At 49.9% G+C, this 12,415-nt stretch overlaps 1 protein-coding gene across 20 annotated transcripts in view; it reads left to right on the forward strand.

Moving 5' to 3' along the window:
• Positions 1 to 12,415, forward strand: part of R3HDM2 (R3H domain containing 2) — a 161,072-nt gene that overhangs the window by 146,438 nt on the left and 2,219 nt on the right. For 11 of the 20 annotated variants that reach the window (XM_061131605.1, XM_061131623.1, XM_061131615.1 and 8 more), the window contains 8 exons: positions 1,392 to 1,634; positions 1,982 to 2,108; positions 2,343 to 2,503; positions 2,956 to 3,110; positions 4,638 to 4,738; positions 9,873 to 10,042; positions 10,449 to 10,596; positions 12,060 to 12,271. In XM_061131605.1, the coding sequence (XP_060987588.1) occupies positions 1,392 to 1,634; positions 1,982 to 2,108; positions 2,343 to 2,503; positions 2,956 to 3,110; positions 4,638 to 4,738; positions 9,873 to 10,042; positions 10,449 to 10,596; positions 12,060 to 12,271 (1,317 nt within the window). Of the gene's footprint in view, positions 1 to 1,391; positions 1,635 to 1,981; positions 2,109 to 2,342; positions 2,504 to 2,955; positions 3,111 to 4,637; positions 4,739 to 9,872; positions 10,043 to 10,448; positions 10,597 to 12,059; positions 12,272 to 12,415 lie in introns of those variants that run through there. The other 9 variants (XM_061131664.1, XM_061131695.1, XM_061131681.1 and 6 more) reach the window with 2 other exon arrangements.

Raw genomic sequence — 12,415 nt, forward strand, 5'->3', positions numbered from 1 at the left:
TTCTCCATCGCATCTGCTCCCCGGCCATGTTGGAGGAACCCAGTGTATTCTGTACTGTAGAGAATGATTCTCTATAATTTCCTTTAAAAATAAAAGCACAGTTGCAGATTTCTCTGGTACCACTGGTAAAAGCTTCAGATGTTTCCCTGTTTCACATAAAAACCCTCTTCTGTTGTACAGCATGTGCTGTTTAGATTGTTTGTGTCCTGACAACAAATCCTTTTAAAGATCTGGTCTGTCTCACAGTTGGTGACTTCTAGCCCTGACTTTTTTCCAATTTTGTGTTAATCATACCTGTCTGCTTTTTCAGTAGAATCCCTTCTTTTCTTCCATCTCAGCTCCATACTGAAAAGTTCTAGAATATGAACCTCAAAATGGTAACTGCAATCCAGTGCTCTTGTCATCTCTTCCTTCCCACTACGTTAGCAAAATAGCTAAGATCAGACCCCTGAAAATTGAGTGAAACCACAGGAAAGTACTAGCTTTTGTTTCTACTAGTTTCGTTTGCAGAAGAACTTCTGCTCTGCATGTGTATGTGTATGTGTATGTTGATTACTATCCGTGGAGCAAAAGAGATGAGAAAGTTAACAGACTAACCTATTGCTATACGAGTGAGAGATGGAACACCCTCACCCTAGCTGCTTGGAGAAGAGGGCTGAGAGAGAAGGCAATTACAGATTAGTCAGTCAGTCTCTCTCCCCAGCTCAGCGGCTCACCCTGGCCTCCTTTCAGAGGTGAGAATTGGAAGTGGTTTCTGAAGGGCAGGAGAACACTAGGCAAGTGTCAGAGAATAGAGGTGGAAATGACTTCAAGAGGGAGTAAGGAGATAAGCAGCAGGAGCTGGGATCCCACCAGTCTTTCCAATGCATAGGCAGAGCTGGGGAGCCACATGAACCTACCGATCATCCACACAAGGTGTTATCTGGGTCCTTTATTATAAAAATGAGATTTATGACAACATATAGGCCCTTTGCATGGTTGGAGGCATGAGGAAGACAGGAAATGGAAAGACTTAAATAGTCTTTTTTATTCCCCCCCTAGTTTGTCCTGTTTTTTCTATATATAGAAGTTGTGTCATTGCTCCCATCTCCCCAGGACTAATTCTAATAAAGGTCATAATCATAGTGGCCGTTGTTACCTCATATGTGATAGGGAGACGGGCTCTGGAGTTGGGCTTCAGACAGTTTTCGAGTCATAGCAATTTGAAACACCACATGACGGAGGCTTGGGCTAGAAAGGACCCCCCAGGGCACAGAGGTGGGGACGTCCCAGACTGCTGTGAGGAGGGCGGTAGAGAGGGTTGCTGTTTCTGTCAGTCTGTCTGGGTTGAAGTCAAAGACCTGGGACTTGATAGGACCTCAGTCCTTGGGTCTCCCCCATTCTCTCAACAGGCAGATGATCTCAGCAACCCCTTTGGACAAATGAGCCTTAGCCGCCAAGGTTCTACTGAAGCAGCTGACCCGTCCTCAGCTCTGTTCCAGCCCCCACTTCTCTCCCAGCACCCGCAGCAGACTAGCTTCATCATGGCCTCTGCGGGGCAGCCCCTGCCCCCTCCCAGCTACCCCACCTCTGGCCGTGCGCCGCCTGCTCAGCAAGTCCTGCCACCCCAGGGCTACATGCAGCCCCCTCAGCAGGTGAGTGGCTTGGGTTTCCAGTCTAAATCACGAATTCAGTTTATCCAGTATTATAAACCTTCTTTTTTCCTCTAGTTTAGACAGACCAGAGGCGATACCTATCCGCTGCCCACCTCCATTTCCCCACCTTTCTCTTGAGAATTGTCTTTCTAGTCAGAAGGACATCTGTCAAATAACACAAGTCCTTCCTCTTCTGTTTCAAACTTGTACACTAATGCTGCAGTTGCAGACCCAAAATATTTCTGTTTATAGACTCCTGGAATCAACTGTGATGTATTTAATAGTTAGGGGATGTTGGGGGCTGAATTTGAGGGACCTTCTCATACATCTCTTTCCTCTCACCATAGATCCAGGTGTCTTACTATTCCCCTGGACAGTATCCCAATTCCAACCAGCAATACCGACCTCTGTCTCACCCGGTGGCCTACAGCCCCCAGCGTGGTCAGCAGCTGCCTCAGCCATCCCAGCAGCCTGGTAAGAGGAACTGCTGATGTAAGGAGGCAGCGAGTAAGGGAAGGACAGCGACTGGGAAAGAATTACGCTCCCTGTTTAAAAAGCGGTGGGGGAGGGGAGTAGTGGCTGGAATGGTTAGGGTCCTAAAGAGGAACCTGTGATCTCCAAAAAAGAAGGAAAATGACTAAGAGAGTGTGACCTCCTTAAACATTGTTGAGGCTATGCTGATGGCTTCTCTACTCTGCCTCTCCCTAGGTTTACAGCCCATGATGCCTAACCAGCAGCAGGCGGCTTACCAAGGCATGATTGGGGTCCAGCAGCCACAGAACCAGGGCCTGCTCAGCAACCAGAGGAGCGGCGTGGGGGGCCAAATGCAAGGCCTGGTGGTTCAGTACACTCCACTGCCTTCTTACCAAGTGGGTGCATTCTGAGTGGGGAACGACCCAGTCCTCGGGATGAGGAAAGGACAGTTCACACAGCTGTCCTCGAGGCTGACAGCTCGAACACTGAAACACTGCTTGCTTTACCTCTAGCACTTGTAGGGTTTCTTCCTCTGAAAGAAGGTCCAGAGAGTCTGAGAAGAGTCTTTATTTAAATTGTTTGGTCTTTATACCATGCAAATGAGCATATGCCCAGAAAAGTAGGATCTAGAGGAAATTAGGCTTCTTCCTGTACATCAGATGCCTAAAGGCATGTTTGGAGGAGGGGGAAGTGGGCGTAGCACCAAGCGTCTCCTTTAGGTGAGGAGAGTAAGAGGGTCTCTCGAGGTCGGGGAGGAGGTTAGAGTGTCCCGGTCCAGTGATGACTGAGTTCTTTGGGTGACTTCATTGCGAGTAAAAGCGGTCATTCTCCTCTTGTCTTCACCCAGGTCCCAGTGGGTAATGACTCACAAAACGTGGTCCAGCCGCCTTTCCAGCAGCCCGTGCTGGTCCCTGCAAGCCAGTCTGTGCAGGGGGGCCTCCCAGCAGGGGGTGTTCCCGTGTATTACAGCATGATCCCGCCCGCCCAGCAGAACGGCACCAGGTGAGGGCTCCCAGGGAGACGGGCGCGGCTCCCGCAGCCCTTCAGCAGCCGTTGCACCGTGGCTTTTGTTCCACTGGGAAAGAAAGGCAGGGGTAACGATTCCAGGCGTAGGGGCTTCCTGGTGCTCCGGCGGCTCAGACGCAGTGCTCCCAACGCAGGGGGCCTGGGCTCGATCCCTGCTCAGGGAACTAGACTCATATGCCTTAACTAGGACTTGGTGCAGTCAAATAAATAAATGTTTATTTTTTTAAAAAGATCAGGGGTACCCCAAAGCAGGTAGAACATGAGGGAGTTCATGCTCCTTGTTAATTTGATATTTGCATAAGAATTCATTAGCAGGAAAAAATTCCTGCTTCAGAAACAGAGACTTAATCATTTCCCCCAGTTTTTGTTTTTCTAATCAGTGGGTTTTAGAACTATGAGATAGAGACTGCTGATTGTTTTCAAAGCAGCAGTTTGGTGTACACACATGTGAATTTCCCATGTGCCTCTGCAGCCGTAGGTGAATCTGAGGTGTCGTCTCTGTGCGTCTGTTTATATACCGTAGTATGTTGTTGCTGTTTAGTTGCTAAGTCGCGTCCAGCTCTTTGCGACCCCGTGGACTGTAGCCTGCCAGGCTCGTCTCTCTGTGGGATTTCCCTGGCAAGAATACTGGAGTGGCTTGTCATTTCCCATTCCAGGGGATCTTCGCGTCCCAGGGATCGAACCTGCATCTCCTGCGTTGGTGGGCGGGCTCTTTAGCACTGGGCCACCAGGGAAGCTCGTATGTCTTAGTATAATGAGTGTAATTTTGGAGATAGAAGTTTATCTTAGAAATATCTAGTCCACTCCCCTTGTTTCATTTTCTGCCCTTCTTCTATAAATGAGGAAATTCCAGCTAGGGATATTAAGAAACTTACTCAAAGTCATACAGCTAGTTAGTAGAAGCAGAGCTGGGACTGGAGCTCAGTCTGGGCCTACCTCGATGTATCTCTGTGTCTCTCTCAGTGTACATGTGTTTATTTCTTTTTTTTTTTTTAATGTGTCTTGAATTTTGTGAGATTTTCCCCTATTTTTCTTTAAATGATGATCTGTGTTTGCCATTAAGAAAATACCCTGAGTCTCCTTAGATGTGTTTTTGCCCATCTCTCTAGCACTCTAGCCCTGTGTGTCTGTTTCTGGCCCTCTCTTTGCATTTCTATTGTGTTTCTGAGAGAGAGAGAGAGTGTGTGTGAGTGTGTGTGTGTGTGCATGTGTGCGTGCACTTGCGTGAGTTATGTATTTGGTGTTTCTACACTGTTGGGAGGGGTATGTGTCACTAGCATTCCATCTGTAGCAGCTTCCTAATTGAAAGATGATCAAGTACAAATATATATAATTAACTTTGAACTGATGAGTGATTTTAGAAATTGCATGGCAAATTGGTCTGGGAATGGCTTGGAGCTGCCTTGGCGTCCCACAGCGGAGGCCCAGGAGGCCACAGCTGTCTGCCAGGAGCGGTGTTCCTCCTCTCCCGCTTTACCAGTCCCCTCTTCTCCGTGTCCACAGCCCTTCCGTGGGGTTTCTGCAGCCTCCTGGCTCAGAGCAGTACCAGATGCCTCAGTCCCCCTCTCCCTGCAGCCCGCCACAGATGCCGCAGCAGTACTCAGGTAAGAGCGTGAAGGCGGGAGGGGTCCGGGGCGCTGCGGAAGGACCCGGGCCGCAGGGCTGGGTCGGGCAGAGAAGGTTCAGGGCTGGGCCCTGTCCCCAGCTCTGACTTCATCAGGAGGAACGGCCCAAGCCCTGGCTGGCTGGCGTTTTCCAGAGGTGTTGGAACTGACCCCCTCGAGAGGTGAGGTGGTGTGCCTGATCCTGATCCCTGCCCCCCGGGACCGCATGGCGGCTGGTTCCTTGTTTCCTTCCGCTCTCCTTCGTTTCTCTCTCTCTGCTGAATCCAGCATTGCGACTGGGTACGACTCACGTGCCTTTACGACATAAAGTGCTTCTGTCTCTGTCTCTTGCACTCATTCTTCCTGTAAATAGCTTTTCTTTTCTCTTGGGAGTGTGAGGGAGGCTGATAAAATGCTTCTAAAATTGTATCTTAGATTTGTTTAGCGATTTTTCATTTGTACTCACATACATTGTGTCCTTTTAATTCTCTCCACAACTTTGTGAAGAGAAAATTTAAGACTCAAAAGAGGGATAAATTTTGCGTAAGGTCACAATCCTAAAGCTTGAGCTTGGGTCCTTCGACTTTCTGTAGCCCCTGCTGCATCCTCTGACGCATTTTCAGCAGGTTTCTGTTCTCTATCCCTTTCCCTCCAGTGGAAGCAAACGGGCCTTCTTTGGAGGGGCTGGTGACCCCATGTCAGTACACATAATGCCACACATCTTGTCTGTCTTTGCCTAGAACCGCCCCCCCCCCCCCCCCATATACCAAGAACAACTGCTGTTCCCCTCTCACCCTACCCTGACATATCACTGCACTGCATTTAAATTGACTTCAGGGGTTCTGGAGGGGAGGGGGTCTTAAGGCAGCCTCCAGCCTGCCTCATTCCACTCTACAGTAGGAATGTCAGAGTGCCCTCTTCTGGTGAGATAAGGTATTTTGCCAGTTTTTCATATTTGAGAAATGGGATATTTTTCACACAAGATTTTCTGTACTCTGTGTTGGGTGCTGTGGAATAGAATTCCAGAATTAATCTTGCTCACAAGACCTGATCAATTCTTAGCTTCAAGGAGTAATGATTTCTGCCTTTATCCAAACCAACCATGGATCTATTACAGGCTGAGGTTTTAAAATTCAACAACCCTTACTACCCTTTACTCCATTATTGGTCTCTCCAGCTGTACCTCCTAGTGTCCGCCAGGGGCAGTTGACCTTGAAATTCCCAGTGGGGTATGGAAATGATAGAAACTAGCTCCAAGAACTGCTGTAGCCTGTGGTGGTTCTTGATACCGCAGGGCATTTTCTCTCCTATTTGTTAAGATAAGTGTGTGCGTGTGCATATGGGTATAGTTGTATGTGAATTTCTGTGTCAATCCTTAGTGGTATATCAGTGTATCTACTGGGTCTCTGCATTTATATCTCTTCATATACAAATACAAGGTCTTTGAATTAGAAACAAATCAAGTGAAAATAATTTTGCAGTACCTACTGTGGACCTAATGATAAGTAAACTGAAACAGCTATTTGTTCTGAAAATTGGCACTAGAGATCTGGACTGGAATTGGAAGGAGATAATCTAGGCTCTTCCCCAAATTAAGAGAAACAGACAAAACCCTCTTCATCATCTTAATTTTCCTTGCTGCTTTAGAATTTTCTAGTATATTTCCTTTCTTTCTAGCCACCCTGATTGACATAGGCTTCTGACTGACCCCTTGTACTTTTCCTAGATGATGCCCTCTATTCCACCCACATCATCTTAAGAGACCTATTCACCATATCACTGATCTTAAAAATCTTCAATCCCAGGTCATGGGAATCTTAAGAGGAAGTGGAAGAAAAGGAAGAGTGCTTCTTTTGCCTTCCTTTCCAGTTCGCCCTTTACTGGAAAGCTAGAAGCCCAGCACTGCCCACAAGGGCCGCTGTGTCACCTTCAGAGGACAGTCACCCGCCCTTCTCCCGTGTAGCAGCATGGTCACTTTTCCAAAAATAAAGGCAGGGATTAGGATTGACTGTTCCTGGAGCAACTGTTCCGGTTTATTAATACATTTTTGTAGTTGCCCAGTTTACCCCCAGGCCTGGACCTTAATTCCTCCACTATGATTTTAGATATAACCATAACCCTAGGAAATAGTTTTCTCCCCACTAAAATAATGACTTGCAGGTCCTTTGAGGTTTCTGCAGGCTTGTCTTGGGAAGATGCACACGGACATGAAATGGCAGTGAAACCTATGCACAGACTCTCAACTCACAGTGACACAGCAGCGTGGCCAGAGTGAGGTACATACAGAAATAGCTTCCCACATACTTCCTGGCTCATTTTGTAGCTGAGGGCTTTCCAAAGCGGAGATAACTCTTTTCTCTCCCCACTTCCTGAAGATAACCCTCTCCCCCACCAAAAAAGGGAAAAAGACGAAGATACTGTAGGATTATATCCTGTAATTTGGGAAAGATGCCTGAGGGATTTTATTTCTCTGGACATTCCTTCCCATAGATTTCATTCCAGATGGTAAAGAAAAAGCCTTATCAGTTTTCTACCTCAGTGATTTTAAAAAAAAGAAAAACAAAAAAACAACTAAACAAAAACCAATTCTGCCAGACATAAATGTCATCTGTTTATATTTATGGGGTTTGCTCTGCCCAATCGACCTTTCTGCCCAGGTTTAATGATGCCACTTAAAAAGCCATTCACACGTCCCCTCTCTTTTCAGAGCTTTCAAGATGAAATTGATTTCCTTATTCAATTCCCTTCTCCCACTTCCTACTCTAACCCAGGCTTCTTCCCCCAGCCTGATAATATGGAAGTGCTGTCACTGGGCGCTGCCGTGGGGGGTTTTGTTTTGGGAGATGTGGGCAGTTTTTTGCCATGTGCATTAAGAAGTGGCCACAGTTCAGCTGCTAACGGATGCCACCTGCTTCTGGCCTGAGGATGAGAAGCATAAAAATCAGCTCATCAGCAGAGTAGTGCTCTCTGTCCTCGGCTGAGTGAAGGAACAACGCTCCGGGCCAGCGCGGGAGGACTCAGTGTGGGGAGGAGCTCAGGAATGAGGCTGCGACTGAGAACCCTGCCTTTGTTTTTGTTAGGATCAGAGAAAATAATATGAGGACTTTGTCCTCTTCCCCCCTCCACTTTAGACCCCTAATAGCTCCTTATGGCTACATGTTGGCATTATTGAGAGCATCTACTGCCTTGCTTCTGCCCATACCCCACACTTTCACACATCCTCTACCCTTTCCTGGCCCAGGGCATTAGGCTTAGGTTATATGTTGCCTTCCAGAAAAGCTGTAGATTTGATCATTTTTGCCTTGGCCCCCCCTTGGCAGTGAAGAAGGTCAGTTGCAGTTTTGTGGCCAAAGGACTTTGGCGCAGGTGGAGCTGCTAGGATGGGAGATACAGCGCCCAGAGCAACTGAAGTAAAGGGGGAGTTGTTAAATGCATGACGCTTCACCACTGCGCAGTTTTCCTGTGGCCCATCCCCAAGCTGTGCTGATGAATCCCCGTCCCCTCCGGCAGGGGACGGGAAGCTGTGAGCCTGTCGTTCTGAGTGTGCGCGCTCTGATTAGCTGAACCCCAGAGGATGGGGGAGGGGCACAAACTGGGGAACAGGACCCAGCAGATGCTGCTCTCAGACCTCCCCCCATTTCTTTCCCTTTCCTTTGACCGGTGCTACCTGAGAAAAGCAATCACGCTCACTTCCCAGCGTGACTGGTGCCCAGGGCAGAGGCTGCACCACTTCCTGTCACGGGAAGCCATGGATGGTGGCAGCCCCCGAGCGCCGAGTCCTGAGACAGCGGCACCGCGGCAGGCTTTCCGTCTACGACCCCCGGCCCCATCCCCCTGCCGCCGCACGCACACGTGGACTCAGCCTGTCCCCCCAGGGATGCAGGTTGCGGGTCATGAGCAGCCCTCACACGGACAGTCCCCTGTGGGGAAGCGGGGCTCCCACCCGTCCCTCTCAGCAGGAACTGTCCGTCAGACCGCTTCCCCCTGACCCCTCACGTTGCTTTTCACCGTGAGGAAGATTCAGGACTTAGTATTCCTCCTCAGAGAGCCTTTCCTCCCCCCGGCCTGTGAGAGGGTAGGACTACATCCGTGGTTGCCTGGACTAAAAGCCCAGGGCTGCATCCTGTCAGTCAGGTCTTCAGAGGGTCTCCGCCTGCCGCTCCGTTCCTGCTCTCACTGCCCTAATTCAGAACCACTTTGTTCTGTTCCAGTAGGCTTCTAACCAGTCTTCCAGTCACTAGTCTGCCCCTCCGTTCAGCCGTCTTACCTTTGGCCACTTGGGTTAGCTGTCTGAAGCACAACTCCTGTTTCCAACACCTCTGGGATACAACCCTTACCTGAATGTGCTTCAGATTCTTGACACCAGCTATTTGTTTAATGTCCAACTCTCTAATAGACTGTTCATTCCATTGGGGTAGAGACCGGTTTTTTTGTTGTTGTATACCCAGTGCCTGGCATAGGAACTGGTACTGGTAAGCGTTCCATAAATGTTTGTTTAATAAATGAAGAGATGTGTCTCATCCCCTAGTACTTCCCCTGCATGGCTCCTGGGCCTCCCTTGCACCTTGAATTATTTGTCATTTCCCGAATGTGACATATATCTCCATGCCATCCCCTCTACTTGAAGTGTTCCAACTCACCCTATCCTTGCCCAAGAATTAATGTCCTGGATCTGGCTTAGTGAAGCTGTGCACATTTATCTTCTCCAGAACAACCAGAGATCACTGACTTATCTGCAGCCATTACCAGAAAAGCCTGCACGTGCCTGCAGCCCTGGCCCAAGCTCCAGCCTGGGACCTGTACCATGCCCAGACGTTTGAGCAATCTGACCTGGGCATTTGGTAATAGCTAACTATGACAGGACGGAGTAGTTTCCAGCCAAGCCTACCAAAGTACCCCCTCAACCAGGTGAAGGCCAGGAGAACATTGGCATCTTCCCCTCAAACTTCCACTGGCTTGAGGAGAGAGAGTCAGAGACCAAATCAGCAACTGTCTCAGATTCCTGGCAGGACACAGTTTAAGTGACCCTGAGGCCAGTGGGTGGATTTGCTTACTGGCTTTCCCACCCAGGGTTAGCTGACAGGCTAAAATGTGGTTTGAATTCACAACCAGCTGCTTTTTTCCTGCCACTCAGGAGTGTCAGCTTCTGGACCGGGTGTGGTGGTCATGCAGCTGAATGTCCCTAATGGACCCCAGCCTCCCCAGAACCCATCCATGGTCCAGTGGAGTCACTGTAAATATTACAGCATGGACCAGCGGGGTCAGAAACCTGGAGACCTGTACAGTCCCGAGAGTAGCCCCCAGGTGAGTCCTGCACCCAGCCTTATCTTGGCAGGGAGGCGGCCAGAGTCTTTTCAGGAAGCCGTCTTCGCCGTTGACCACGCAGCCTCTGTTACCCTGGGCACTTTTCAGAAGAAACCCAGGAAAGAGGACGGAGCATCTCCTTCAAGGAACCTAAGACCTGAGGTGGCAGATAGGACGCATGCTTAAAAACGCCAAAGGAATACTTAAAACAGGTTGTCAGGAAGTGAATATTAAAATAATACCGACTAATTAGGCGCTCAGGGGCCAGTGTGAAGGGGCACTCTGACTTTGACAGAGCTCAGCAAGAGCAGTTTGCTGAGAGAGGTAACCCTCAGCCGAGCTGTCGGAGCGATGCAGAGGGCAGGCTCTGGTGTGTGTGTGACGCGTGCCCCGCTCTCTCGCCCAGGCCAGCACGCAGATGAGCAGCAGCCCGGTCGCGTCGCCTACGCAGTCTCCAGCACCCTCTCCTGTCACCAGCCTCAGCAGCGTCTGCACAGGACTCAGCCCCCTTCCTGTCCTCGCACAGTTCCCCCGGCCCGGGGGTCCCGCCCAGGGTAAGCTGGGCTGCGGTCAGCCGCCAGGTTCACCCTGCGCACCCCATTCCCAAGTCGGGGGTCGGGGGGCGGCAGCAGACGGAGAATCACTGTGGCCGCCCATCCAGTCCGTGGGAGCCAGTCGGCCTTTAGCGTCCCTGTTTAGGCCAGAGACACACCCCTCTTGAGTGCTGCCCAGTTGCCTTAACTCTAGATCTCCTTCACGAATGTAGATTTCCTTCCAAGTCCCCAGAAACTGTGAGCCAGGGAAAAGTTCCCTGAACTTTCTAATGAACAGCAAAGAGTTTAACCCATCAGTACTGAGTCTGAGGGCTGGGAATATGGGGTGTGTCAGAGACAGTGTGGTTTTAGAAAAGGGGATGCTGGGTTTGAATGAAAAGACTTGGGTTCACCCCCAGCTCACTGTGACAGACAGAAGCTTAGAACAGCCGCTCTTGCTGTCGGTTCCCTGGGGCACGCCAGAGGAGGGCTCCGCTGTGGCTGTCGCAGACGAGGGGGGTACCCTGGCGCTGCTGCCGTGCTCCCCGTCAGAATCACAGGTTACTGGGGTCTGCTGCGACGCCACCCGGCTCGTGGCTCTTGCCCCCTGCACCTGGGCAGGTGGGTGGCCTGGCCCCTCCCTCCAGCCGGGGTGGGTGGGCCACGGAACCTAGTCCCACGCCAGTCCCACTAGTCCCACGTCTGGGACTAGTCCCGAGCCCCAGACGACCACCTCCCTCCCATGATCAGGAAACCAGAGGTCACCTTCCCACAGAAACTTTATTTTTCACAAATCTCAAGTGCAGAACATAGATGACCATTTTAGTAAACACAGTCAAACTTTAAACCAAGAATTTACAAGAATTAAGAGTTTTATAGCTTTAACACATACAGCCGATATTTTATTTCAGAAATAACTCAATTTCTTAAAAAGTAAAAAAAACAAAGACTTGAGGTCAAATTCTAGTCCTGCCACTGACTAGTGTTGTAGGGCTGAGTATGCTACCATGCTACCTAACTTAGAACCAGACCTAAGATGAGAATATGGTTTAAAACTTCAGAGTGCTCTGAAATACAGTATTTGTCACCAATAATAGGTAACACATAGGTGCTATATCTTATAATCATTTAGCCACACCAGTGCTGATGAGAGAAGAACATACCCAACATCCCATCTTCAGTAACAGACACAGAGTTTGAATATAGTCTGGCTGCAGGTCTCTCTCGTCTACTACACTGTGTTGCCTCTCGTGTAAGTCAGAAACTTGAGCCCTGGGTTTAGGGTGAGAAGCAACCAAATGAGACATAAAAGACAGTTATAAGCATCTGTAGGTTTCCCCCAGGGCCTTTTGTCTTCAATGAGCAGAGCCCTTCTTCAGAGATGAGGGAACCTAATAACCCCTTCTGTCCAAGACACAGCTGAGAACCGAGGTGGTTAGGAAGAAAGACGCGCTTAGTCAGTGACATGGGCGCTCCTGCCTCAGAAACGGTAGGAGCAGCATGCATTGTTGCAGTCCATCTCCAAAGCCCCATGAAGTCTCTCAGAAGTCACACCAAGCAGGGCAAACGCCCGGAAAACCGTCCGTGCTTCCCCCCAGGTGACGGTCGCTACTCCCTCTTGGGCCAGCCGTTCCAGTACAATCTGTCCATCTGCCCGCCCTTGCTCCATGGCCAGTCAGCTTACACGGTGCACCAGGTAAGGGCGTCTCCCGTCAGCCTCAGGGCCGCTGGGGTCTCCTCCTCGTCCAGGCGCCTGCCTCTGAGCCATCACCTCAGCCAGCTGGGCAGCCGAGGGAGACAACGCAGAGAGAGTGGACCAAGTGGGAGGAGCCTCCGCCCC

This window comes from Dama dama, chromosome 3 (genome assembly GCF_033118175.1).
Source record: "Dama dama isolate Ldn47 chromosome 3, ASM3311817v1, whole genome shotgun sequence".
Lineage (NCBI taxonomy): Eukaryota > Metazoa > Chordata > Mammalia > Artiodactyla > Cervidae > Dama > Dama dama.